General features: G+C 43.6%; 1 protein-coding gene and 32 non-coding genes across 33 annotated transcripts; 16 read left to right on the forward strand and 17 right to left on the reverse strand.

Annotated features, from left to right (window-relative positions):
- Positions 1–319: 319 nt before the first annotated feature.
- LOC117557921 (GRB10-interacting GYF protein 2-like) lies at positions 320–3,026 on the reverse strand. Its single transcript, XM_034233916.1, has 3 exons — positions 2,307–3,026; positions 1,290–2,264; positions 320–517 (listed from the first exon to the last, which is right to left on the reverse strand). The coding sequence occupies exons 1-3, from the start codon at positions 2,793–2,795 to the stop codon at positions 320–322; spliced, it is 1,662 nt and encodes a 553-aa protein (XP_034089807.1). The 5' UTR covers positions 2,796–3,026.
- A 7,581-nt stretch (positions 3,027–10,607) lies between these two features.
- Positions 10,608–10,689, forward strand: trnas-gcu. The gene has a single exon. It is a non-coding gene; the product is annotated as a tRNA-Ser (tRNA).
- Positions 10,690–11,020: 331 nt separating this feature from the next.
- Positions 11,021–11,093, reverse strand: trnaa-agc. Its single transcript has one exon. It is a non-coding gene; the product is annotated as a tRNA-Ala (tRNA).
- Positions 11,094–11,547: 454 nt separating this feature from the next.
- Positions 11,548–11,630, forward strand: trnas-gcu. The gene has a single exon. It is a non-coding gene; the product is annotated as a tRNA-Ser (tRNA).
- Positions 11,631–12,254: 624 nt separating this feature from the next.
- trnaa-agc lies at positions 12,255–12,327 on the reverse strand. The gene has a single exon. It is a non-coding gene; the product is annotated as a tRNA-Ala (tRNA).
- Positions 12,328–12,462: 135 nt separating this feature from the next.
- trnas-gcu lies at positions 12,463–12,544 on the forward strand. Its single transcript has one exon. It is a non-coding gene; the product is annotated as a tRNA-Ser (tRNA).
- A 623-nt stretch (positions 12,545–13,167) lies between these two features.
- Positions 13,168–13,240, reverse strand: trnaa-agc. Its single transcript has one exon. It is a non-coding gene; the product is annotated as a tRNA-Ala (tRNA).
- A 246-nt stretch (positions 13,241–13,486) lies between these two features.
- trnaa-agc lies at positions 13,487–13,559 on the reverse strand. Its single transcript has one exon. It is a non-coding gene; the product is annotated as a tRNA-Ala (tRNA).
- A 135-nt stretch (positions 13,560–13,694) lies between these two features.
- On the forward strand, positions 13,695–13,776 carry trnas-gcu. The gene has a single exon. It is a non-coding gene; the product is annotated as a tRNA-Ser (tRNA).
- A 1,185-nt stretch (positions 13,777–14,961) lies between these two features.
- trnas-gcu lies at positions 14,962–15,044 on the forward strand. Its single transcript has one exon. It is a non-coding gene; the product is annotated as a tRNA-Ser (tRNA).
- A 357-nt stretch (positions 15,045–15,401) lies between these two features.
- trnaa-agc lies at positions 15,402–15,474 on the reverse strand. The gene has a single exon. It is a non-coding gene; the product is annotated as a tRNA-Ala (tRNA).
- A 513-nt stretch (positions 15,475–15,987) lies between these two features.
- On the reverse strand, positions 15,988–16,060 carry trnaa-agc. The gene has a single exon. It is a non-coding gene; the product is annotated as a tRNA-Ala (tRNA).
- A 454-nt stretch (positions 16,061–16,514) lies between these two features.
- trnas-gcu lies at positions 16,515–16,596 on the forward strand. The gene has a single exon. It is a non-coding gene; the product is annotated as a tRNA-Ser (tRNA).
- Positions 16,597–17,135: 539 nt separating this feature from the next.
- On the forward strand, positions 17,136–17,217 carry trnas-gcu. Its single transcript has one exon. It is a non-coding gene; the product is annotated as a tRNA-Ser (tRNA).
- Positions 17,218–17,831: 614 nt separating this feature from the next.
- trnaa-agc lies at positions 17,832–17,904 on the reverse strand. The gene has a single exon. It is a non-coding gene; the product is annotated as a tRNA-Ala (tRNA).
- A 135-nt stretch (positions 17,905–18,039) lies between these two features.
- trnas-gcu lies at positions 18,040–18,121 on the forward strand. Its single transcript has one exon. It is a non-coding gene; the product is annotated as a tRNA-Ser (tRNA).
- Positions 18,122–18,744: 623 nt separating this feature from the next.
- On the reverse strand, positions 18,745–18,817 carry trnaa-agc. The gene has a single exon. It is a non-coding gene; the product is annotated as a tRNA-Ala (tRNA).
- Positions 18,818–19,063: 246 nt separating this feature from the next.
- Positions 19,064–19,136, reverse strand: trnaa-agc. The gene has a single exon. It is a non-coding gene; the product is annotated as a tRNA-Ala (tRNA).
- Positions 19,137–19,271: 135 nt separating this feature from the next.
- On the forward strand, positions 19,272–19,353 carry trnas-gcu. Its single transcript has one exon. It is a non-coding gene; the product is annotated as a tRNA-Ser (tRNA).
- Positions 19,354–19,995: 642 nt separating this feature from the next.
- On the reverse strand, positions 19,996–20,068 carry trnaa-agc. Its single transcript has one exon. It is a non-coding gene; the product is annotated as a tRNA-Ala (tRNA).
- Positions 20,069–20,314: 246 nt separating this feature from the next.
- trnaa-agc lies at positions 20,315–20,387 on the reverse strand. The gene has a single exon. It is a non-coding gene; the product is annotated as a tRNA-Ala (tRNA).
- A 129-nt stretch (positions 20,388–20,516) lies between these two features.
- On the forward strand, positions 20,517–20,598 carry trnas-gcu. The gene has a single exon. It is a non-coding gene; the product is annotated as a tRNA-Ser (tRNA).
- A 331-nt stretch (positions 20,599–20,929) lies between these two features.
- On the reverse strand, positions 20,930–21,002 carry trnaa-agc. Its single transcript has one exon. It is a non-coding gene; the product is annotated as a tRNA-Ala (tRNA).
- A 135-nt stretch (positions 21,003–21,137) lies between these two features.
- Positions 21,138–21,219, forward strand: trnas-gcu. Its single transcript has one exon. It is a non-coding gene; the product is annotated as a tRNA-Ser (tRNA).
- A 623-nt stretch (positions 21,220–21,842) lies between these two features.
- trnaa-agc lies at positions 21,843–21,915 on the reverse strand. Its single transcript has one exon. It is a non-coding gene; the product is annotated as a tRNA-Ala (tRNA).
- Positions 21,916–22,045: 130 nt separating this feature from the next.
- trnas-gcu lies at positions 22,046–22,127 on the forward strand. Its single transcript has one exon. It is a non-coding gene; the product is annotated as a tRNA-Ser (tRNA).
- A 356-nt stretch (positions 22,128–22,483) lies between these two features.
- Positions 22,484–22,557, reverse strand: trnaa-agc. Its single transcript has one exon. It is a non-coding gene; the product is annotated as a tRNA-Ala (tRNA).
- A 433-nt stretch (positions 22,558–22,990) lies between these two features.
- trnas-gcu lies at positions 22,991–23,071 on the forward strand. Its single transcript has one exon. It is a non-coding gene; the product is annotated as a tRNA-Ser (tRNA).
- A 942-nt stretch (positions 23,072–24,013) lies between these two features.
- Positions 24,014–24,086, reverse strand: trnaa-agc. Its single transcript has one exon. It is a non-coding gene; the product is annotated as a tRNA-Ala (tRNA).
- Positions 24,087–24,216: 130 nt separating this feature from the next.
- On the forward strand, positions 24,217–24,296 carry trnas-gcu. Its single transcript has one exon. It is a non-coding gene; the product is annotated as a tRNA-Ser (tRNA).
- A 543-nt stretch (positions 24,297–24,839) lies between these two features.
- On the forward strand, positions 24,840–24,921 carry trnas-gcu. Its single transcript has one exon. It is a non-coding gene; the product is annotated as a tRNA-Ser (tRNA).
- Positions 24,922–25,243: 322 nt separating this feature from the next.
- trnaa-agc lies at positions 25,244–25,316 on the reverse strand. The gene has a single exon. It is a non-coding gene; the product is annotated as a tRNA-Ala (tRNA).
- Positions 25,317–25,451: 135 nt separating this feature from the next.
- trnas-gcu lies at positions 25,452–25,533 on the forward strand. Its single transcript has one exon. It is a non-coding gene; the product is annotated as a tRNA-Ser (tRNA).
- Positions 25,534–26,120: the final 587 nt, after the last annotated feature.

Consider the following 26,120-nt stretch of genomic DNA (forward strand, 5'->3'; position numbering starts at 1 on the left):
ATCTCCTGGTGCTGTCGTTGTAAAAAATGTTCAATTCCTTATTGTTTTGTACCAATTTTCCAAAATCAGTTCTAACTGCCGTGCCGTTTCAGGAAAGGTGGCGGTACGGCTACACAATGTGTAAGAAGGTGCCAACATGTTCCTTTTTTAACTTTGATCCGGAGCGCATCTGCAGTGCGTTCTACAACTTCCCATGGTCCACTCCATACAGGTTGCAACAAGTTCATCTTGTGGATTTTTACATTTACCCAATCACCTGTTCCAACAGAAATATTCGTCATGGCCCTGGCATATGCTTCCGCCTCAATATTTCTAATATCTAACACTGGTTCTCCTCTGTATTGTGAGGTGCTACCTTGTGGTGGATATTGCTGAGTGGGGCAATCTCTGGCCAGATGTCTACAATCTCCACATATGAAGCAGCCATCATCCCTTCTTCCTCTTGATCGTTGCTTTCCTCTCCATTGTCCCTTTTGTTGATGCTGTATGGGAGTGTATACCTGTGCTTGCGGCTGTACTTGGTTAGGAAGATACACAGGTATTTGCTGTTGAATATACTGTGGTGCTTGTGGCTGTACTTGGGTAGGAAGATACACAGGTATTTGCTGTTGAAGATACTGTGGTGCTTGTGGCTGTACTTGCGTAGGAAGATACACAGGTGTTTGCTGTTGAAGATACTGTGGTGCTTGTGGCTGTACTTGCGTAGGAAGATACACAGGTGTTTGCTGTTGAAGATACTGTGGTGCTTGTGGCTGTACTTGGGTAGGAAGATACACAGGTGTTTGCTGTTGAAGATACTGTGGTGCTTGTGGCTGTACTTGCGTAGGAAGATACACAGGTGTTTGCTGTTGAAGATACTGTGGTGCTTGTGGCTGTACTTGGGTAGGAAGATACACAGGTGTTTGCTGTTGAAGATACTGTGGTGCTTGTGGCTGTACTTGCGTAGGAAGATACACAGGTATTTGCTGTTGAATATACTGTGGTGCTTGTGGCTGTACTTGCGTAGGAAGATACACAGGTGTTTGCTGTTGAAGATACTGTGGTGCTTGTGGCTGTACTTGCGTAGGAAGATACACAGGTGTCTGCTGAACCTGGTTTTGTGGACATACACTTCCTCCTCCGCTTTGTTGAACTGTTGGAGGTGTCCGCCCTGCCTTCTCTGCTAGTATGGCCATCTGCTTTGTCGATTTCTTGTTTTTATTAGCTTCGGCATCTTTCTCAGCTACTTGTATCTTCAAAAGTCTTAGTTTTAGTGTTTTAATTTCTTCATCATTTTCCCCCTTTGTTGCCTGGTATTTCATATCGTGGTGAATGAGATGTAGTCTCCATTCTTCAATGGGTTTAGCGTCTAATCCCACCACGTCTCCCAGGCCTGCCTGCACTGATCGGGGAAGGGCTTTAATGACAGCGTTCTTCCACAACATTACAACAGCCGGAGAAACGTCATGCCGTTCTCCAGTGCAGTCCTCCCACACTCCTTCACATCTCTTCAAGAAGGCATGCATTTCTTCCCCCGGTTCTTTTCTCAGGCTGTTGAGGGCATGTAAACTGTGTGTTGTCGGGTAGATGTGACGAATAGCAGCCCAATAATTCGACCTGATATTGTTGAATGAAGTTTCATCTGGGTCGTGCGTGCAATTGGCCTTGGAATCTACTGCTCTTGCCTCTAGTCTTCCTTCTATCCGTCCAAGCAGGGCCCTCATGTCTCCCAAGCACAGGTGGTCTTGAACAGTGTACTTCTCCAGATCAGTAACCCACTTCTGACCTCCTTTCGTGAGTGGAGGTAGCTTTGACACTAATGCTTCCATGTCCCTGTGAGTCCATTGGTATTGAAATCCTCCTCTTCCAGCCGCTATCAATGGCATGGAGGTATGTGCACCGGTCTTGGTTCTTTTAGTTGTCTTGGTTCTTCTAGTTGTCTTGGTTCTTCTAGTTTTGGGGCATGTCCCAGGGTAATGTTGCTCGTTTTCGTCGCTACTATTATTCTCAGGAGGAGATGCAAAACTGCGTTGTTGCTGTGACTGTTCATGGTATGGGGAGTGTCTACTGGTTTCAGACTGTGTACCGCTGTCGTCATCTTCATCTCCCCGTCCATTGGAATAGTCAGGAGAGTAGTTTGTTCTGCGTTTTCTATGAGTTCTTCGTTCTTCTTGTTCTCTCCTTTGTCTATCTGCCATTATGTCCTGGAATCTTACATCGTCTTGTTGCCTCTCCGCCAGAAGTAGTTGGTATTTATCTTCCTCCCTTTGTCTTTCTGCAATAATGTCATTATGGGCTTCAACTGCCTTCCGTCTTTCTTCAATAATGTCATTATGGGCTTCATCTGCCTTTCGTCTCTCTTCCATTCCTCTGATGAGTTCTGCTTCAATGCTTCTGTTGAGCTCCTCTTCCATTCTTCTGTCGAGTTCTTCCATTCTTCTGTCGAGTTCCTCCATTCTTTTGTCGAGTTCTTCCTGTCTTCTGCCGAGTTCTGCATCCATTCTTCTGCTGAGTTCTGCTTCCATTCTTCTGCCGAGTTCTTCCATCAGCTGGTTGACACTGGATAGGATTCTTACCTCATATGCCAATTCTTTCTCATTTGGGGCTTGAATCGAAGCTTGGTGAGAAGGGTTGTTCTCTGATATGTCTGGAGGAGACACTTCGGTCAGGCTTGGATACTGCTTTGGAGTTTGGATAAGTGGAGCCTCTTTTGTCATTTCTGCTGTGTCTTCATTTACTGGCAGATCTTCTGCGATGGATGTCAGATGGATTAACAGACATGTAACCCTAACTTTTCTTTTTTCAGCTTTTTTCATAGCGCTTTTAGCAGGTCCATACCAAGGGGTTTGTATGGCTTTGATCCATGCTTTTTCCTGTTGTAGGTATTCAGCATTCTCATGTTCAACTACAGCTTTTCTATGGGCTTCCGTTGGTCCAGGTTGATCATCTGCTGGAATCAATCCTCTCGTTTGCCACTGTTCCAACAGTTTCTCTATTTGGTTCCATGACTTCTGTCTATGACTTGGACACGTTAAAGCATCTGATTTGATGTTTACTCTCGCCTTAATATCTGCAGTTGTGCCTGGCACTGTGGGTGCTCTTAACTCTGGCGACATGTTTCTTAAGTACACAGATAATATTATTAAGTTATCAAAAATGAATTACTAATCCTCTGAATAGTACCCTCGTATTCTTTATAAAGATATCCTATGTCATCTGAACTTAACTTTAAAATCTGGTAATTTTTTCAATTTTTTTTTGGAAAAATAAATTTAAATGTTGTAAAACTGAGATTGGAAAATCGAAATTAGACAAATTAAATTAAAAATTTGAAATTATGCAAATTTTTAAAATCTGAATAAATAAATAAAAACGCACAGTGTATGGTTTTGACTTTGTAATATGAAAATAGGAATATGGTGCAAATCCAAATAAACCGTGTAGAGTGTATACTCAAGTTTATGAAATTATGCAAATGTCATAAAATGTGTTAACTACAATACTTCAATTCAAAGAAACCACATGTAATCTTTATCTGTGTGTTGAAGAATGTATTAACTGTAATACTTATTATGTCCGCTAGGGGAGCTGTTTTATTTGTAACTCCTCTCAAATGTATCAACTAGTACTTCCGGTTTTTCAGAATAAAACTGATTTAAATTAAATAGTGTATTTAATTCAAATTACGCCATACCAACATTGATTTTAATTTCTAACAATATAAGGCTCTCCCTCGCCCTCCCTTCGGCAAATCAGACCACATCTCACTGCTGCTGCTGCCTGCTTACAGGCAGAAACTGAAATGGGACAGACCGGTGACACGGACACTACAGCACTGGAGTGAGGAGTCAGACTCAGCTCTGCAGGACTGCTATGAATCCACGGAGTGGTGTGTGTTTGAGGACAATAACATCAACACGGACACGGTCATTTGCTACATTGGGAAATGCATCGATGACGTGGTACAGAAGGTTACTGTACGGACATTCCCGAATCAAAAGCCCTGGATAAACAGCGAGGTATGAACTCCGGAGAGCAATCAGCAGTGCAAAGAGACAATATAGAGACAAGGTGGAGTCTGACTTCAAAGGCTGTAACACCCGGAACATGTGGGCGGGACTAAAAACAATGACAGACTACAAAGGAGCAGCGGGGGTGCTGCGGGACTGTCTGCATGCCATCTCTCCCAGATGAGCTGAACAGTTTTTTGCACGATTTGAGAGCGGCCAGGCTGTGGAGGCACAGAAGGACCAGGAGCCCTGCCCTTTTGTTTTAAACAGGGCAGATGTGAGCAAATCCTTTAAAAGGGTTAACCCACACAAGGCTCCTGGACCTGATGGCATCCCTGGCCGTGTTCTCAGGGTGTGTGCAGTTCAGCTGGCAGAGGTGTTCACAGACATCTTCAACAGGTCCCTGCTGCAGTCTGTAGTCCCCACATGCTTCAAACACTCCACCATCGTTCCTGTCCCCAAAAAGACAAAAATCACCAGCCCAGTAGCACTCACCTCCATCATCATGAAGTGCTTTGAGCGGTTAGTCAAAACATGCATCACCTCCTCCCTCCCTGACTCTCTGAACCCCCTGCAGTTTGCCTACAGAGCAAACAGGTCCACAGACAATGCCATAGCCCTCACCATCCACACTGCCCTCTCACACCTGGACCAGAGGAACACTATGTGAGAATGCTGTTCATTGATTACAGTTCAGCTTTCAACACCATTGTGCCCTCCAAGCTGGTCATCAAGCTCATTTAAAAACGATTTTTGGTCGAGCCAAAGTGCTGTACATGTAATAAAAGCACACTACAATAACATATGAAAGAAAAGACAAGACATTTACAACAGAAATATAAAGACAAAACACAGGCAAGGTATCAGGTATCATGCTCAGCTCTGACTAGAAGGCCAGAGAGAAGAAGTGTGTCTTCAGTGAACATTTAAAAACACCTAGGGTCTGGGCCGACCTCACATGGAGGGGTAGTTCCTCCTGGAATTGGGCACTACCAGCAGCAGCTGGTCAGCAGACCTTAAAGCTCTGGCTGGGGTGTGGCAATGGTGGAGTTCGGCTATATAAGCCGGAGCCAGCCCATTTAGGGCTTTAAAAACAAATAAAAGGATTTTAAAATCAATTCGGAACCAAATTGGAAGCCAGTGCAGTGATGCCAGAATTGGGGTGATGTGGTCACGCTTTTTGTGGCCAGTCAGAAGACGCGCAGCTGCGTTCTGCACTAGCTGCAGGCGTCTAATTGAGGCCTGGTCCATACCCACGTACAGAGCGTTGCAATAGTCCAGTCTCGAGGTAACAAAGGCGTTAATAACCCTTTCTAGGTCTTTAAAAGATAAAAACGACTCGGTCATGGCCAGTTGTCGTATTTAAAAAAAAAGCAGGTCTTGACTACGCTGCTGACCTGCTTGTCGAATTTAAAAGTGCTAGTGAAGGTCACTCCAAGGTTCATGACAGAGGGGAGGATATTTGTATTGAGGGAGCCCAGAATATCAACCGGAGAGGCTGGAGGTTGGGGTCCAAAAAAGATGACCTCTGTCTTGCTCTCGTTGAGGTTAAAGAAATGTTTGCTCATCCAGGATTTTATCTCTGTTAAGCAGTCCATCAACTGCTGTAGTGAGTTATTGATGTTTGCATTGAGAGGCAGATATATCTATACATCGTCGGCGTAGCAGTGGAAGGGAATGTTGTGTTTTGTGAGAATTGAACCTAGGGGCAGTATGTACAGTAGAAAAAGGATGGGGCCCAGAATAGAGCCTTGGGGAACCCCACAGGTAAGAGGGGCTTTAGCAGAGGAGAAGGCACCTAGCTGCACTGAGAAGCTGCGGTCTGTCAGGTAAGACCTGAACCATGCAAGTGCAGAGCCTGTGATGCCTGCGGACTGTTCAAGCCGTGATAACAGGATGCTATGGTCCACAGTGTCGAAGGCAGCAGTCAGGTCTAACAGCACCAGGACAGCTGGGCTACCTGAGTCTGCGGCTAGGAGCAGATCATTAAAAACTCTTGAAAGGGCTGTTTCAGTGCTGTGCATGGGATTAAAGCCAGACTGAAAATTTTCATGAATACCATGTGTGGTTAAGAACGACTGCAGCTGGGCGTAGACTACTCGCTCCAGGGCTTTAGATAAAAAAGGTAGCTGGGATGGGCCTAAAATGTGCGAGAATGGAGGGGTCGAGATTTTTCTTTTTAAGTAAGGGCTGCACCACGGCATGTTTAAAGGTTTGGCTCTATGAAACCTAATGTACTTATATGATTCCGTTTTCGGAAAGGCAAGCACGAAGGATTTCTAGGGAGACATGGAATGTATCCTTCTTCCATTTTTACATTACATTGCATTTAGCTGATGCTTTTATCCAAAGCGACTTACAATAAGTACATTCGACCAGGAAGACACAACCTTGAAGAAAACAGAATCATATAAGTACATCAGGTTTCATAGAGCCAAACATTTCAAGTGCTACTCAACTGGCTTTAGATAAGCCAGTCCTTATTTTCTCTCTGCACGCTTGCAGGTGCGTCTGAGAGCACGAGTATAGTCATTGAGCCACGGCTCTGAGAGAACTTTGGTGCGTCTAAGCGTAAAAGGAGCAACATAATCCAATATTTGGGTACATGTCGAGTCAAACATGGAGATAAGCTCATCCGCACTAAGAGCACAGTTCACCTCTAATTTACAGATTAGGAAAGTGTTTGGGAATAATTCTGTCTTTACTTCTAAATATTTAACCTATTCTGTGTGTTGACATTTACGACCATCCCTGTTTCTAATCTCCCGTAAGGAATGTGATAATGGAGTCGTATGTTGATACTACCAGGTTTTATGGCCTGACCTGGCTGGCACAGGGGGGGTTTTACGACTGTGAGAACGCGGGCTTCTAAGCACCACGGATATCAGAGACATCTCCATTGTTCCCAGGTGTTCACGTACCTTCCCCCAATATGTGGGTTGACACTCTGTAAACTAGTTAAAGGGTCTACCAAGATGCGAGGCTGATCAGATTTGACATGGCAACCCACCCGTGCAGTCAGAACCTTTGACTGTGTGACTTGTGATGTGAATTTCTCCGGCCGATGCTTGTATTAAAGATCCGTGTTTGACATCAAAGCTCCAACTCTCCTCGTGTCTCTCTGAGTCCTGACTCTCCATTGCTGCAGAAGTTTCCCTTACAGGAAGCATTAAAAACATCAGAAAACTGTGAGGCAGTCAAGGGGTTAATCGAACGCAGACGACTCGCAGGGGCACATGATTCGACTCCTGCGGAAGGGATCGAGGTTGTAAACAGAACCGGTAAATGGTCCGAGATACGCGTTGCTGCACAGATTTCATCCACAGAGACAGACAGTCCAACCGATAATACTAAATCTAAGGTGTGTCCTTTTTCGTGTGTTGGGCCAGCCACGGACTGAATGAGACCAAAATAATCAAGGATATTTAAAAAGTCCCTAACCAGAGGTTTGGACTCGCAGCACACATGGACATTGAAGTCTCCGGAAATCAAAACACGATCATATTTCACCATGATCCCGGACAGAAAGTTGGAAAAGTAATTTATGAAATCCTTATTGCACTTTGGTGGACGATACACGACAGCGCAGAGCATAGGCGAGGCCGGGTTCAGTTAAAAAAGCTGCAACTCAAAGCTAGCATAGCTAGTTACAGGGTGAAGCAATCGGCATTGGAGGCTAGCTCTAAACACTGATGCTATGCCCCCACCATGGCCGGTGGTATGGGGGGAGCTGAAGAAAGTACAGTCAGGAGGAAGAAGTTCAGAGAACGGTGTATACTCGCCAGCGTGGACCCAGGTCTCCGTCAGAAACATAAAATCCAGTTCACGAGAGGTGAAGAAGTGGCTCAGCAGGAACGTTTTGTTTGCTATTGACCTAGCATTGAGCAGAGCCATGAAACGTTTTTGCTCCGGGCTGGCCGAAGGTGTAGTGTGTCTCAGCTGAACTTCAGTAAAGCTGACATCTGTGCCGGAGTTTCTTTGAAAGTGTTTAACAGGATGGATAGCTAGCTCGGTGATAGTGAGAACTTCACAGTAACACAGAGGATGAAGACTTCAGTGGATAAATGCGACTTATACACCGAAGCGACTTATATATGTTTTTTTTCTCTTAAAGACACGTTTTTTTACAAGAGCGACTTGGCCATTTTTTACAAGGTTATGTCCGTAAGGTCATGGGGTCAAATTTCAAACAACCAAAGACACTTCTCAAAAGAGGGTCTTGTAAGAAGGGCTTTTGCCTATTTGTTATCAAAACATCAATTCACCAAAGTAAGGACTTCAATCTGTAAAAACAGTTACAACGAAGCCTACCATGGCAAGCAACAAGCCGATTAAACTGGTTGTAACAGTTTGGCCAGAGTGTCTTGACCACTCAATTTAAAGGGTAAAGGCATTTTTATTTTACCTTCTCTCTATAACATATGTGTCAACCTTTAACTTGCAGCACAAATATCAAACATAGCCCATTTGTCTCTTTTTTTTCCCTCTGTGCCTTCGTGCTACCCTTTTCCCTATTTTTGGCGAATTAAATATTTCAGACAGTCTCTCCTCTCTATCTCTATCCACCTTCTGTCTCCCCCTCTCTCTCTGTTCCTAGGTGGTGTCTGCAGGTGTCTCCGCGGGTCTGACTGACTCACGGGTTGAATAATTCACTCTGTCTAAATTAGATCTCCCTGGCCTTAATGAAGCCATTAATGAGACTCCACGGACTCAGCCTGCTGCCGCACACCTATACGGAAACACACACATGAAAAAGAGTGCATACGTGAAGATGCTGGCATGCACATAAGAAGCATGCATAGACACACAATCACGCAGACACACACATACTGTAGCTACGCGAAAACACACACTGCCAACACTGGCGTTACTCAAACACACACACAACTGGAAAGCATCACCATATACTCCAGATGCACTAGAGTGGGAATGCAGCTTGGAGTTTGCACCTGTGGGGACTAGAATGTGTTGTTGTGGCTTTTAGTGAGGCTGAAGTGCCCTTCACCAAATACTTCTAACCGATATATCTCATACAACACATTTAGTTGGTTGCTTTGTTGTGTAAAAGGCCATAGGGGTCAATGATTTTTTTGTTTTTAAATAATACATTTTAAAAAGCAGTGTTTTCATTCACACAGTGGTACCTGTAACAGTGACAGCATACACCTTAGTGTGAGGAATCATGTTTACATAATATTTACTGTTTAGCATTTATTGAAACGAGTTAAAAACTAAATCATTGTTATTCTCTCTTTCATGTTTGATTAAAATTCAAGGATTTGGGATTCGAGAAACTTAGACATTAAAGGGGCCCTTTTATGCGGTTTTTAGTTTTCCCTTTCCTGTATTGGTTTTTATACTTTTTTTGTTTATGTAAATGGTCTGCAAAGGCTAACATCCTAAAGTAACTTGTATGTGTATCCCACACACCCCCCCCCCCCCCCAGCCCCACCTGAAAACCTCTACATTTGACTCCTTTGTTTACTTCTGTAAATAGTGACATTACTATGTAACACTTGTGCTTCTATTGGCTCCAACACAGCAGACTGGGCTCTGGTTTCAGACAGAGGGGGAAAAGAGGTGCTGCAGCAGTATGAGAACAATAAAGAGCTTTTTTAATTGAAGTCACACTAGAGGCACAAAATACAAATGTGAATTTGAATATGAGCATGATAGGGCCCCTTTAATCTGATTGCATTATAATTTTGATTTATGACTTTAATGCTGCATTTTAATTTAATTCTGATTTGTAGAACTGACATACACATATTTTTTCCTTTTTTAAATTGGACAGCATTGAGAAATCATTGTTAATCAAGTGTTAGCAAGGCACAAACATACTTCCATAACAAAGCCTAAATATTGACATGCATCTTGGCAAAGTTATGCGGTCTCATTGGCTGAAATTGCAAATAAATATTAAGGAGCATCTTTTTTTCTATGAGTTCTAAGCTGAATAATAAATGTTTGTTTAGACATTAGAGAGGTATGATTAAGAGAGAGTGAACTTATTATGCAAATTGCTGCAACTGTGTGCAATCGGTTAACATGATTTCCCTCATATCTCTTTAATTCCTTATTTTGTTTGTATATGAAAGTACAATACTTCCTCAATCACTCTCGCTCCCTTGATAGCTGGCCATCCATCGAAAGTGGAGGTTACCATAAAACAACATTCTTCTTCCGTCTTGTCATTATATGCCTAATAGAATGAGTAAGCCCCACCTAACCTCCTTTCCTTCACTACTAAATATATAATCAAGTGAAATATAAGACTTGTGTCTTGGAGTCTTGTTTGGGGGACTGAATCAATTTTCTGATTGCATGGTTCAAGGTACGAGCCACTAAGCTTATTGGCTTGGCTGGCTGGAGTAAGGCTACATTTCCTGAACTGAAATACTAAAGTTTTGTGGAGAATGCGGGCATCGATCGCGCTACCTCTCGCATGCTAAGCGAGCCCTCTACCATTTGAGCTAATTCCCCTATACAGCAATGCTCTTGTAGTACTTCTAAGTTGTTTTCTCCAACTCTCCTTCATGCCATTCCTTTCGAGGGCCTACATAAACACTCTGAATCTTGACGTGGCTCTTACATTTACTGGAAAACTGGAGAAAACAGGACGAGGTGGCCGAGTGGTTAAGGCGATGGACTGCTAATCCATTGTGCTCTGCACGCGTGGGTTTGAATCCCATCCTCGTCGTAGTAAAGTTTAGTTCAAAGAAGCTGCTGCAATATGGCAAAAAGCCAGCGATTTCGGCTTCAGCACACCAGGTAAACTGAACAAAAGAGAGTTGAGGCACCGAAAAACCAGGCGGAATGCTCTCCTTGTTTTGACAAGTCAGTTGTGGGCTACCTGTCAATCCATAATGCCACGTTCCCAATTACCATAATGTTGGCTTGTAAGTGAGGAAATCGCTGTTAGACATTGTGGTCTCGCTATCAGGTTGGCTGGAAAAGTTGAACATCCAGCAAATATCTAAAATCTTACCGTTTTTACCTTCTATTTCCTGAACTGAAATACTAAAGTTTTGTGGAGAATGCGGGCATCGATCCCGCTACCTCTCGCATGCTAAGCGAGAGCTCTACCATTTGAGCTAATTCCCCTATACAACAATGCTCTTGTTTCGACAAGTCTGTTGTGGGCTACCTGTCCTTCCATAATGCCACGTTCCTAATTACCATATTGTTGGCTTGTAAGTGAGGAAATCGTTGTTAGACTTTGTGGTCTCGTTAACATTCCAAACCAGGTTGGCTGGAAAAGTTGAACAGTATGAGTCTGATCATCCAGCAAATATCTTAAATCTTACAGTTTTTACCTTCTATTTCCTGAACTGAAATACTAAAGTTTTGTGGAGAATGCGGGCATCGATCCCGCTACCTCTCGCATGCTAAGCGAGGGCTCTACAATTTGAGCTAATTCCCCTACACAACAATGCTCTTGTAGTACTTCTAAGTTGTTTTCTCCAACTCTCCTCCATGCCATTCTTTTCGAGGGCCGACATAAACACTCTGAATCTTGACCTGGCTCTTACGTTTACTGGAAAACTGGTGAAAACAGGACGAGGTGGCCGAGAGGTTAAAGCGATGGACTGCTAATCCATTTGGGTTTTGCACGCGTGGGTTCGAATCCCATCCTCGTCGTAGTAAGTTTTAGTTCAATGAAGCTGCTGCAATATGGCAAAAAGCCAGCGATTTCGGCTTCAGCACACCAGGTAAACTGAACAAAAGACAGTTGAGGCCACCGAAAAACCAGGCGGAATGCTCTCCTTATTTTGACAAGTCAGTTGTGGTCTACCTGTCCTTCCATAATGCCATGTTCCCAATTACCATAATGTTGGCTTGTAAGTGAGGACATCGCTGTTAGACTTTGTGGTCTCGCTATCAGCTGGCTGGAAAAGTTGAACATCTAGCAAATATCTTAAATCTTACAGTTTTTACCTTCTATTTCCTGAACTGAAATACTAAAGTTTTGTGGAGAATGCGGGCATCAATCCCGCTACCTCTCGCATGCTAAGCGAGCTCCCTACCATTAGAGCTAATTCCCCTATACAACAATTCTCTTGTTTCGACAAGTCTGTTGTGGGCTACCTGTCCTTCCATAATGCCATGTTCCCAATTACCATATTGTTGGCTTGTAAGTGAGGAAATCGTTGTTAGACTTTGTGGTCTCGCTATCAGTTGGCTGGAATAGTTTAACATCCAGCAAATATCTTAAATCTTACAGTTTTTACCTTCTATTTCCTGAACTGAAATACAAAAGTTTTGTGGAGAATGCGGGCATCGATCCCGCTACCTCTCGCATGCTAAGCGAGCGCTCTACCATTTGAGCTAATTCCCCTATACAACAATGCTCTTGTAGTACTTCTAAGTTGTTTTCTCCAACTCTCCTCCATGCCATTATTTTCGAGGGCCTACGTAAACACTCTGAATCTTGACCTGGCTCTTACGTATACTGGAAAACTGGTGAAAACAGGACGAGGTGGCCGAGTGGTTAAGGCGATGAACTGCTAATCCATTGTGCTCTGCACGCGTGGGTTCAAATCCCATCCTCGTCGTAGTAAAGTTTAGTTCAATGAACCTGCTGCATTATGGCAAAAAGCCAGCGATTTCGGCTTCAGCACACCAGGTAAACTGAACAAAAGAGAGTTGAGGTACCGAAAAACCAGGCAGAATGCTCTCCTTGTTTTGACAAGTCACTTGTGGTCTACCTGTCCTTCCATAATGCCATGTTCCCAATTACCATAATTTTGGCTTGTAAGTGAGGAAATCGCTGTTAGACTTTGTGGTCTCGCTATCAGCTGGCTGGAAAAGTTGAACATCTAGCAAATATCTTAAATCTTACAGTTTTTACCTTCTATTTCCTGAACTGAAATACTAAAGTTTTGTGGAGAATGCGGGCATCAATCCCGCTACCTCTCGCATGCTAAGCGAGCTCCCTACCATTTGAGCTAATTCCCCTATACAACAATTCTCTTGTTTCGACAAGTCTGTTGTGGGCTACCTGTCCTTCCATAATGCCATGTTCCCAATTACCATATTGTTGGCTTGTAAGTGAGGAAATCGTTGTTAGACTTTGTGGTCTCGCTATCAGTTGGCTGGAAAAGTTTAACATCCAGCAAATATCTTAAATCTTACCGTTTTTACCTTCTATTTCCTGAACTGAAATACTAAAGTTTTGTGGAGAATGCGGGCATCGATCCCGCTACCTCTCGCATGCTAAGCGAGAGCTCTACCATTTGAGCTAATTCCCCTATACAACAATGCTCTTGTTTCGACAAGTCTGTTGTGGGCTACCTGTCCTTCCATAATGCCACGTTCCTAATTACCATATTGTTGGCTTGTAAGTGAGGAAATCGTTGTTAGACTTTGTGGTCTCGTTAACATTCCAAACCAGGTTGGCTGGAAAAGTTGAACAGTATGAGTCTGATCATCCAGCAAATATCTTAAATCTTACAGTTTTTACCTTCTATTTCCTGAACTGAAATACTAAAGTTTTGTGGAGAATGCGGGCATCGATCCCGCTACCTCTCGCATGCTAAGCGAGCGCTCTACCATTTGAGCTAATTCCCCTACACAACAATGCTCTTGTAGTACTTCTAAGTTGTTTTCTCCAACTCTCCTCCATGCCATTCTTTTCGAGGGCCGACATAAACACTCTGAATCTTGACCTGGCTCTTACGTTTACTGGAAAACTGGTGAAAATAGGAAGAGGTGGCTGAGAGGTTAAGGCGATGGACTGCTAATCCATTGTGCTCTGCAGGCGTGGGTTCGAATCCCATCCTCGTCGTAGTAAGTTTTAGTTCAATGAAGCTGCTGCAATATGGCAAAAAGCCAGCGATTTCGGCTTCAGCACACCAGGTAAACTGAACAAAAGACAGTTGAGGCCACCGAAAAACCAGGCGGAATGCTCTCCTTATTTTGACAAGTCAGTTGTGGGCTACCTGTCCTTCCATAATGCCATGTTCTCAATTACCATATTGTTGACTTGTAAGTGAGGAAATTGTTGTTAGACTTTGTGGTCTCGTTAACATTCCAAACCAGGTTGGCTGGAAAAGTTGAACAGTATGAGTCTGATCATCCAGCAAATATCTTAAATCTTACAGTTTTTACCTTCTATTTCCTGAACTGAAATACTAAAGTTTTGTGGAGAATGCGGGCATGGATCCCGCTACCTCTCGCATGCTAAGCGAGCACTCTACCATTTGAGCTAATTCCCCTATACAACAATGATCTTGTAATACTTCTAAGTTGTTTTCTCCGACTCTCCTCCATGCCATTCCTTTCGAGGTTCTACATAAACACTCTGAATCTTGACCTGGCTCTTACGTATACTGGAAAACTGGTGAAAACAGCACAAGGCTGCCGAGTGGTTAAGGCGATGGGCTGCTAATCCATTGTGCTCTGCACGCGTGGGTTCGAATCCCATTCTCGTCGTAGTAAAGTTTAGTTCAATAAACCTGCTGCAATATGGCAAAAAGCCAGCGATTTCGACTTCAGCACACCAGGTAAACTGAACAAAAGAGAGTTGAGGCACCGAAAAACTAGGCGGAATGCTCTCCTTGTTTTGACAAGTCAGTTGTGGTCTACCTGTCCTTCCATAATGCCATGTTCCCAATTACCATAATGTTGGCTTGAAAGTGAGGAAATCGCTGTTAGACTTTGTGGTCTCGCTATCAGTTGGCTGGAAAAGTTGAACATCCAGCAAATATCTTAAATCTTACCGTTTTTACCTTCTCTTTCCTGAACTGAAATACTAAAGTTTTGTGGAGAATGCGGGCATCGATCCCGCTACCTCTCGCATGCTAAGCAAGCGCTCTACAATTTGAGCTAATTCCCCTATACAACAATGCTCTTGTAGTACTTCTAAGTTGTTTTCTCCAACTCTCCTCCATGCCATTCTTTTCGAGGGCCGACATAAACACTCTGAATCTTGACCTGGCTCTTACGTTTACTGGAAAACTGGTGAAAACAGGACGAGGTGGCCGAGAGGTTAAGGCGATGGACTGCTAATCCATTTGGGTTTTGCACGCGTGGGTTCGAATCCCATCCTCGTCGTAGTAAGTTTTAGTTCAATGAAGCTGCTGCAATATGGCAAAAAGCCAGCGATTTCGGTTTCAGCACACCAGGTAAACTGAACAAAAGACAGTTGAGGCCACCGAAAAACCAGGCGGAATGCTCTCCTTATTTTGACAAGTCAGTTGTGGGCTACCTGTCCTTCCATAATGCCATGTTCTCAATTACCATATTGTTGACTTGTAAGTGAGGAAATTGTTGTTAGACTTTGTGGTCTCGTTAACATTCCAAACCAGGTTGGCTGGAAAAGTTGAACAGTATGAGTCTGATCATCCAGCAAATATCTTAAATCTTACAGTTTTTACCTTCTATTTCCTGAACTGAAATACTAACGTTTTGTGGAGAATGCGGGCATCGATCCCGCTACCTCTCGCATGCTAAGCGAGCGCTCTACCATTTGAGCTAATTCCCCTATACAACAATTCTCTTGTTTCGACAAGTCTGTTGTGGGCTACCTGTCCTTCCATAATGCCATGTTCCCAATTACCATAATGTTGGCTTGTAAGTGAGGAAATCGCTGTTAGACTTTGTGGTCTCGCTATCAGCTGGCTGGAAAAGTTGAACATCTAGCAAATATCTTAAATCTTACAGTTTTTACCTTCTATTTCCTGAACTGAAATACTAAAGTTTTGTGGAGAATGCGGGCATCAATCCCGCTACCTCTCGCATGCTAAGCGAGCTCCCTACCATTTGAGCTAATTCCCCTATACAACAATTCTCTTGTTTCGACAAGTCTGTTGTGGGCTACCTGTCCTTCCATAATGCCATGTTCCCAATTACCATATTGTTGGCTTGTAAGTGAGGAAATCGTTGTTAGACTTTGTGGTCTCGCTATCAGTTGGCTGGAAAAGTTTAACATCCAGCAAATATCTTAAATCTTACAGTTTTTACCTTCTATTTCCTGAACTGAAATACAAACGTTTTGTGGAGAATGCGGGCATCGATCCCGCTACCTCTCGCATGCTAAGCGAGCGCTCTACCATTTGAGCTAATTCCCCTATACAACAATGCTCTTGTTTCGACAAGTCTGTTGTGGGCTACCTGTCCTTCCATAATGCCACGTTCCTAATTACCATATTGTTGGCTTGTAAGTGAGGAAATCGTTGTTAGACTTTGTGGTCTCGTTAACATTCCAAACCAGGTTGGCTGGAAAAGTTGAACAGTATGAGTCTGATCATCCAGCAAATATCTTAAATCTTACAGTTTTTACCTTCTATTTCCTGAACTGAAATACTAAAGTTGTGTGGAGAATGCGGGCATCGATCCCGCTACCTCTCACATGCTAAGCGAGCGGTGTACCATTTGAGCTAATTCCCCTATACAACAATGCTCTTGTAGTACTTCTAAGTTCTTTTCTCCAACTCTCCTCCATGCCATTCTTTTCGAGGGCCGACATAAACACTCTGAATCTTGACCTGGCTCTTACGTTTACTGGAAAACAGGTGAAAACAGGACAAGGTGGCCGAGTGGTTAAGGCGATGGACTGCTAATCCATTGTGCTCTGCACGTGTGGGTTCGGATCCCATACTCGTCGTAGTAAGGTTTAGTTCAATGAATCTGCTGCAATATGGCAAAAAGCCAGCGATTTCGGCTTCAGCACACCAGGTAAACTGAACAAAAGACAGTTGATGCCACCGAAAAACCAGGCGGAATGCTCTCCTTGTTTTGACAAGTCAGTTGTGGGCTACCTGTCCTTCCATAATGCCATGTTCTCAATTACCATATTGTTGGCTTGTAAGTGAGGAAATCGTCGTTAGACTTTGTGGTCTCGCTATCAGTTTGCTGGAAAAGTTGAACATCCAGCAAATATCTTAAATCTTACAGTTTTTACCTTCTATTTCCTGAACTGATATACTAAAGTTTTGTGGAGAATGCGGGCATCGATCCCGCTACCTCTCGCATGCTAAGCGAGGGCTCTACCATTTTAGCTAATTCCCCTATACAACAATGCTCTTGTAGTACTTCTAAGTTGTTTTCTCCAACTCTCCTCCATGCCATTCTTTTCGAGGGCCTACGTAAACACTCTGAATCTTGACCTGGCTCTTACGTATACTGGAAAACTGGTGAAAACAGGACGAGGTGGCCGAGTGGTTAAGGCGATGGACTGCTAATCCATTGTGCTCTGCACGCGTGGGTTTGAATCCCATCCTCGTCGTAGTAAAGTTTAGTTCAATGAACCTGCTGCAATATGGCAAAAAGCCAGCGATTTCGGCTTCAGCACACCAGGTAAACTGAACAAAAGAGAGTTGAGGTACCGAAAAACCAGGCGGAATGCTCTCCTTGTTTTGACAAGTCACTTGTGGTCTACCTGTCCTTCCATAATGCCATGTTCCCAATTACCATAATGTTGGCTTGTAAGTGAGGACATCGCTGTTAGACTTTGTGGTCTCGCTATCAGCTGGCTGGAAAAGTTGAACATCTAGCAAATATCTTAAATCTTACAGTTTTTACCTTCTATTTCCTGAACTGAAATACTAAAGTTTTGTGGAGAATGCGGGCATCAATCCCGCTACCTCTCGCATGCTAAGCGAGCTCCCTACCATTAGAGCTAATTCCCCTATACAACAATTCTCTTGTTTCGACAAGTCTGTTGTGGGCTACCTGTCCTTCCATAATGCCATGTTCCCAATTACCATATTGTTGGCTTGTAAGTGAGGAAATCGTTGTTAGACTTTGTGGTCTCGCTATCAGTTGGCTGGAAAAGTTTAACATCCAGCAAATATCTTAAATCTTACCTTCTATTTCCTGAACTGAAATACAAAAGTTTTGTGGAGAATGCGGGCATCGATCCCGCTACCTCTCGCATGCTAAGCGAGCGCTCTACCATTTGAGCTAATTCCCCTATACAACAATGCTCTCGTAGTACTTCTAAGTTGTTTTCTCCAACTCTCCTCCATGCCATTCTTTTCGAGGGCCTACGTAAACACTCTGAATCTTGACCTGGCTCTTACGTATACTGGAAAACTGGTGAAAACAGGACGAGGTGGCCGAGTGGTTAAGGCGATGAACTGCTAATCCATTGTGCTCTGCACGCGTGGGTTCAAATCCCATCCTCGTCGTAGTAAAGTTTAGTTCAATGAACCTGCTGCATTATGGCAAAAAGCCAGCGATTTCGGCTTCAGCACACCAGGTAAACTGAACAAAAGAGAGTTGAGGTACCGAAAAACCAGGCAGAATGCTCTCCTTGTTTTGACAAGTCACTTGTGGTCTACCTGTCCTTCCATAATGCCATGTTCCCAATTACCATAATGTTGGCTTGTAAGTGAGGAAATCGCTGTTAGACTTTGTGGTCTCGCTATCAGCTGGCTGGAAAAGTTGAACATCTAGCAAATATCTTAAATCTTACAGTTTTTACCTTCTATTTCCTGAACTGAAATACTAAAGTTTTGTGGAGAATGCGGGCATCAATCCCGCTACCTCTCGCATGCTAAGCGAGCTCCCTACCATTTGAGCTAATTCCCCTATACAACAATTCTCTTGTTTCGACAAGTCTGTTGTGGGCTACCTGTCCTTCCATAATGCCATGTTCCCAATTACCATATTGTTGGCTTGTAAGTGAGGAAATCGTTGTTAGACTTTGTGGTCTCGCTATCAGTTGGCTGGAAAAGTTTAACATCCAGCAAATATCTTAAATCTTACAGTTTTTACCTTCTATTTCCTGAACTGAAATACAAACGTTTTGTGGAGAATGCGGGCATCGATCCCGCTACCTCTCGCATGCTAAGCGAGCGCTCTACCATTTGAGCTAATTCCCCTATACAACAATGCTCTTGTTTCGACAAGTCTGTTGTGGGCTACCTGTCCTTCCATAATGCCACGTTCCTAATTACCATATTGTTGGCTTGTAAGTGAGGAAATCGTTGTTAGACTTTGTGGTCTCGTTAACATTCCAAACCAGGTTGGCTGGAAAAGTTGAACAGTATGAGTCTGATCATCCAGCAAATATCTTAAATCTTACAGTTTTTACCTTCTATTTCCTGAACTGAAATACTAAAGTTGTGTGGAGAATGCGGGCATCGATCCCGCTACCTCTCACATGCTAAGCGAGCGCTCTACCATTTGAGCTAATTCCCCTATACAACAATGCTCTTGTAGTACTTATAAGTTGTTTTCTCCAACTCTCCTCCATGCCATTCTTTTCGAGGGCCGACATAAACACTCTGAATCTTGACCTGGCTCTTACGTTTACTGGAAAACAGGTGAAAACAGGACGAGGTGGCCGAGTGGGTAAGGCGATGGACTGCTAATCCATTGTGCTCTGCACGTGTGGGTTCGGATCCCATACTCGTCGTAGTAAGGGTTAGTTCAATGAAGCTGCTGCAATATGGCAAAAAGCCAGCGATTTCGGCTTCAGCACACCAGGTAAACTGAACAAAAGACAGTTGATGCCACCGAAAAAACAGGCGGAATGCTCTCCTTGTTTTGACAAGTCAGTTGTGGGCTACCTGTCCTTCCATAATGCCATGTTCTCAATTACCATATTGTTGGCTTGTAAGTGAGGAAATCATCGTTAGACTTTGTGGTCTCGTTAACATTACAAACCAGGTTGGCTGGAAAAGTTGAACAGTATGAGTCTGATCATCCAGCAAATATCTTAAATCTTACAGTTTTTACCTTCTATTTCCTGAACTGAAATACTAAAGTTTTGTGGAGAATGCGGGCATCAATCCCGCTACCTCTCGCATGCTAAGCGAGCTCCCTACCATTTGAGCTAATTCCCCTATACAACAATTCTCTTGTTTCGACAAGTCTGTTGTGGGCTACCTGTCCTTCCATAATGCCATGTTCCCAATTACCATATTGTTGGCTTGTAAGTGAGGAAATCGTTGTTAGACTTTGTGGTCTCGCTATCAGTTGGCTGGAAAGTTTAACATCCAGCAAATATCTTACAGTTTTTACCTTCTATTTCCTGAACTGAAATACAAACGTTTTGTGGAGAATGCGGGCATCGATCCCGCTACCTCTCGCATGCTAAGCGAGCGCTCTACCATTTGAGCTAATTCCCCTATACAACAATGCTCTTGTTTCGACAAGTCTGTTGTGGGCTACCTGTCCTTCCATAATGCCACGTTCCTAATTACCATATTGTTGGCTTGTAAGTGAGGAAATCGTTGTTAGACTTTGTGGTCTCGTTAACATTCCAAACCAGGTTGGCTGGAAAAGTTGAACAGTATGAGTCTGATTATCCAGCAAATATCTTAAATCTTACAGTTTTTACCTTCTATTTCCTGAACTGAAATACTAAAGTTGTGTGGAGAATGCGGGCATCGATCCCGCTACCTCTCGCATGCTAAGCGAGCACTCTACCATTTGAGCTAATTCCCCTATACAACAATGCTCTTGTAGTACTTCTAAGTTGTTTTCTCCAACTCTCCTCCATGCCATTCTTTTCGAGGGCCGACATAAACACTTTGAATCTTGACCTGGCTCTTACTGGAAAACAGGTGAAAACAGGACGAGGTGGCCGAGTGGTTAAGGCGATGGACTGCTAATCCATTGTGCTCTGCACGTGTGGGTTCGGATCCCATACTCGTCGTAGTAAGGGTCAGTTCAATGAAGCTGCTGCAATATGGCAAAAAGCCAGTGATTTCGGCTTCAGCACACCAGGTAAACTGAACAAAAGACAGTTGATGCCACCGAAAAACCAGGCGGAATGCTCTCCTTGTTTTGACAAGTCAGTTGTGGGCTACCTGTCCTTCCATAATGCCATGTTCTCAATTACCATATTGTTGGCTTGTAAGTGAGGAAATCGTCGTTAGACTTTGTGGTCTCGCTATCAGTTTGCTGGAAAAGTTGAACATCCAGCAAATATCTTAAATCTTACAGTTTTTACCTTGTATTTCCTGAACTGATATACTAAAGTTTTGTGGAGAATGCGGGCATCGATCCCGCTACCTCTCGCATGCTAAGCGAGCGCTCTACCATTTTAGCTAATTCCCCTATACAACAATGCTCTTGTAGTACTTCTAAGTTGTTTTCTCCAACTCTCCTCCATGCCATTCTTTTCGAGGGCCTACGTAAACACTCTGAATCTTGACCTGGCTCTTACGTATACTGGAAAACTGGTGAAAACAGGACGAGGTGGCCGAGTGGTTAAGGCGATGGACTGCTAATCCATTGTGCTCTGCACGCGTGGGTTCGAATCCCATCCTCGTCGTAGTAAAGTTTAGTTCAATGAACCTGCTGCAATATGGCAAAAAGCCAGCGATTTCGGCTTCAGCACACCAGGTAAACTGAACAAAAGAGAGTTGAGGTACCGAAAAACCAGGCGGAATGCTCTCCTTGTTTTGACAAGTCACGTGTGGTCTACCTGTCCTTCCATAATGCCATGTTCCCAATTACCATAATGTTGGCTTGTAAGTGAGGAAATCGCTGTTAGACTTTGTGGTCTCGCTATCAGCTGGCTGGAAAAGTTGAACATCTAGCAAATATCTTAAATCTTACAGTTTTTACCTTCTATTTCCTGAACTGAAATACTAAAGTTTTGTGGAGAATGCGGGCATAAATCCCGCTACCTCTCGCATGCTAAGCGAGCTCCCTACCATTAGAGCTAATTCCCCTATACAACAATTCTCTTGTTTCGACAAGTCTGTTGTGGGCTACCTGTCCTTCCATAATGCCATGTTCCCAATTACCATATTGTTGGCTTGTAAGTGAGGAAATCGTTGTTAGACTTTGTGGTCTCGCTATCAGTTGGCTGGAAAAGTTTAACATCCAGCAAATATCTTAAATCTTACAGTTTTTACCTTCTATTTCCTGAACTGAAATACTAAAGTTGTGTGGAGAATGCGGGCATCGATCCCGCTACCTCTCGCATGCTAAGCGAGCACTCTACCATTTGAGCTAATTCCCCTATACAACAATGCTCTTGTAGTACTTCTAAGTTGTTTTCTCCAACTCTCCTCCATGCTTTTCGAGGGCCGACATAAACACTCTGAATCTTGACCTGGCTCTTACGTTTACTGGAAAACAGGTGAAAACAGGACGAGGTGGCCGAGTGGTTAAGGCGATGGACTGCTAATCCATTGTGCTCTGCACGTGTGGGTTCGGATCCCATACTCGTCGTAGTAAGGGTCAGTTCAATGAAGCTGCTGCAATATGGCAAAAAGCCAGCGATTTCGGCTTCAGCACACCAGGTAAACTGAACAAAAGACAGTTGATGCCACCGAAAAACCAGGCGGAATGCTCTCCTTGTTTTGACAAGTCAGTTGTGGGCTACCTGTCCTTCCATAATGCCATGTTCTCAATTACCATATTGTTGGCTTGTAAGTGAGGAAATCATCGTTAGACTTTGTGGTCTCGTTAACATTCCAAACCAGGTTGGCTGGAAAAGTTGAACAGTATGAGTCTGATCATCCAGCCTATATCTTAAATCTTACAGTTTTACCTTCTATTTCCTGAACTGAAATACTAAAGTTTTGTGGAGAATGCGGGCATCGATCCCGCTACCCTCTCGCATGCTAAGCGAGCGCTCTACCATTTGAGCTAATTCCCCTATACAACAATGCTCTTGTTTCGACAAGTCTGTTGTGGGCTACCTGTCCTTCCATAATGCCCTGTTCTCAATTACCATATTGTTTGCTTGTAAGTGAGGAAATCGTTGTTAGACTTTGTGGTCTCGCTATCAGGTTGGCTGGACAAGTTTAACATCCAGCAAATATCTTAAATCTTACAGTTTTTACCTTCTATTTCCTGAACTGAAATACTAAAGTTTTGTGGAGTATGCGGGCATCGATCCGGCTACCTCTCGCATGCTAAGCGAGCACTCTACCATTTGAGCTAATTCCCCTATACAACAATGCTCTTGCTCTTGCTCTTGCTAAGTTGTTTTCTCCAACTCTCCTCCATGCCATTCCTTTCGAGGGCCTACATAAACACTCTGAATCTTCACCTGGCTCTTACGTATACTGGAAAACTGGTGAAAACAGGACGAGGTGGCCGAGTGGTTAAGGCGATGGACTGCTAATCCATTGTGCTCTGCACGCGTGGGTTCGAATCCCATCTCGTCGTAGTAAAGTTTAGTTCAATGAACCTGCTGCAATATGGCAAAAAGCCAGCGATTTCGGCTTCAGCACACCAGGTAAACTGAACAAAAGAGAGTTGAGGTACCGAAAAAACCAGGCGGAATGCTCTCCTTGTTTTGACAAGTCACTTGTGGTCTACCTGTCCTTCCATAATGCCATGTTCCCAATTACCATAATGTTGGCTTGTAAGTGAGGAAATCGCTGTTAGACTTTGTGGTCTCGCTATCAGCTGGCTGGAAAAGTTGAACATCTAGCAAATATCTTAAATCTTACAGTTTTTACCTTCTATTTCCTGAACTGAAATACTAAAGTTTTGTGGAGAATGCGGGCATCAATCCCGCTACCTCTCGCATGCTAAGCGAGCTCCCTACCATTTGAGCTAATTCCCTATACAACAATTCTTTTGTTTCGACAAGTCTGTTGTGGGCTACCTGTCCTTCCATAATGCCATGTTCCCAATTACAATATTGTTGGCTTGTAAGTGAGGAAATCGTTGTTAGACTTTGTAGTCTCGCTATAAGGTTGGCTGGACAAGTTTAACATCCAGCAAATATCTTAAATCTTACAATTTTTACCTTCTATTTCCTGAACTGAAATACTAAAGTTTTGTGGAGAATGCAGGCATCGATCCCACTACCTCTCGTATGCTAAGCGAGCGCTCTACCATTTGAGCTAATTCCCCTATACAACAATGCTCTTGTTTCGACAAGTCTGTTGTGGGATACCTGTCCTTCCATAATGCCACGTTCCTAATTACCATATTGTTGGCTTGTAAGTGAGGAAATCGTTGTTAGACTTTGTGGTCTCGTTAACATTCCAAACCAGGTTGGCTGGAAAAGTTGAACAGTATGAGTCTGATCATCCAGCAAATATCTTAAATCTTACAGTTTTTACCTTCTATTCCTGAACTGAAATACTAAAGTTTTGTGGAGAATGCAGGCATCGATCCCGCTACCTCTCGCATGCTAAGCGAGCGCTCTACCATTTGAGCTAATTCCCCTATACAACAATGCTCTTGTAGTACTTCTAAGTTGTTTTCTCCAACTCTCCTCCATGCTTTTCGAGGGCCGACATAAACACTCTGAATCTTGACCTGGCTCTTACGTATACTGAAAACTGGTGGAAAACAGGACGAGGTGGCCGAGTGGTTAGGCGATGGACTGCTAATCCATTGTGCTCGCATGCGTGGGTTCGATTCCCATCCTCGTCGTAGTAAAGTTTAGTTCAATGAACCTGCTGCAATATGGCAAAAAGCCAGCGATTTCGGCTTCAGCACACCAGGTAAACTGAACAAAAGAGAGTTGAGACCACCGAAAAACCAGGCGGAATGCTCTCCTTGTTTCGACAAGTCGTTGTGGGCTACCTGTCCTTCCATAATGTACATGTTCCCAATTACCATAATGTTGGCTTGTAGTGAGGAAATCGTTGTTAGACTTTGTGGTCTCGCTATCAGGTTGGCTGGACAAGTTTAACATCCAGCAAATATCTTAAATCTTACAGTTTTTACCTTCTATTTCCTGAACTGAAATACTAAAGTTTTGTGGAGTATGCGGGCATCGATCCGGCTACCTCTCGCATGCTAAGCGAGCACTCTACCATTTGAGCTAATTGCCCTATACAACAATGCTCTTGCTCTTGCTCTTGCTAAGTTGTTTTCTCCAACTCTCCTCCATGCCATTCCTTTCGAGGGCCTACATAAACACTCTGAATCTTGACCTGGCTCTTACGTATACTGGAAAACTGGTGAAAACAGGACGAGGTGGCCGAGTGGTTAAGGCGATGGACTGCTAATCCATTGTGCTCTGCACGCATGGGTTCGAATCCCATCCTCGTTGTAGTAAGGTTTAGTTCAATGAAGCTGCTGCAATATGGCAAAAAGCCAGCGATTTCGACTTCACTCACACCAGGTAAACTGAACAAAAGAGAGTTGACGCACCGAAAAACCAGGCGGAATGCTCTCCTTGTTTCGACAAGTCAGTTGTGGTCTACCTGTCCTTCCATAATGCCAGGTTCCCAATTACCATAATGTTGGCTTGTAAGTGAGGAAATCGCTGTTAGACTTTGTGGTCTCGCTATCAGTTGGCTGGAAAAATTTAACATCCAGCAAATATCTTAAATCTTACCTTCTATTTCCTGAACTGAAATACAAACGTTTTGTGGAGAATGCGGGCATCGATCCCGCTACCTCTCGCATGCTAAGCGAGCGCTCTACCATTTGAGCTAATTCCCCTATACAACAATGCTCTTGTAGTACTTCTAAGTTGTTTTCTCCAACTCTCCTCCATGCCATTCTTTTCGAGGGCCTACGTAAACACTCTGAATCTTGACCTGGCTCTTACGTATACTGGAAAACTGGTGAAAACAGGACGAGGTGGCCGAGTGGTTAAGGCGATGGACTGCTAATCCATTGTGCTCTGCACGCGTGGGTTCGAATCCCATCCTCGTCGTAGTAAAGTTTAGTTCAATGAACCTGCTGCAATATGGCAAAAAGCCAGCGATTTCGGCTTCAGCACACCAGGTAAACTGAACAAAAGAGAGTTGAGGGTACCGAAAAAAAACGCAGGCGGAATGCTCTCCTTGTTTTGACAAGTCACTTGTGGTCTACCTGTCCTTCCATAAGGCATGTTCCCCAATTAACCATAATGTTGGCTGGTAAGTGAGGAAATCGCTGTTAGACTTTGTGGTCTCCGCTATCAGCTGGCTGGAAAAGTTGAACATCTAGCAAATATCTTAATCTTACAGTTTTTTACCTTCTATTTCCTGAACTGAAATACTAAAGTTTTGTGGAGAATGCGGGCATCAATCCCGCTACCTCTCGCATGCCTAAGCGAGCTCCCTACCATTTGAGCTAATTCCCCTATACAACAATTCTCTTGTTTCGACAAGTCTGTTGTGGGCTACCTGTCCTTCCATAATGCCACGTTCCAATTACCATATTGTTGCTTGGTAAGTGAGGGAAATCGTTGTTAGACTTTGTGGTCTCGCTATCAGTTGGCTGGAAAAGTTTAACATCCAGCAAATATCTTACAGTTTT

Source organism: Gymnodraco acuticeps, unplaced genomic scaffold (assembly GCF_902827175.1).
Source record: "Gymnodraco acuticeps unplaced genomic scaffold, fGymAcu1.1, whole genome shotgun sequence".
Taxonomy (NCBI): Eukaryota; Metazoa; Chordata; class Actinopteri; order Perciformes; family Bathydraconidae; genus Gymnodraco; species Gymnodraco acuticeps.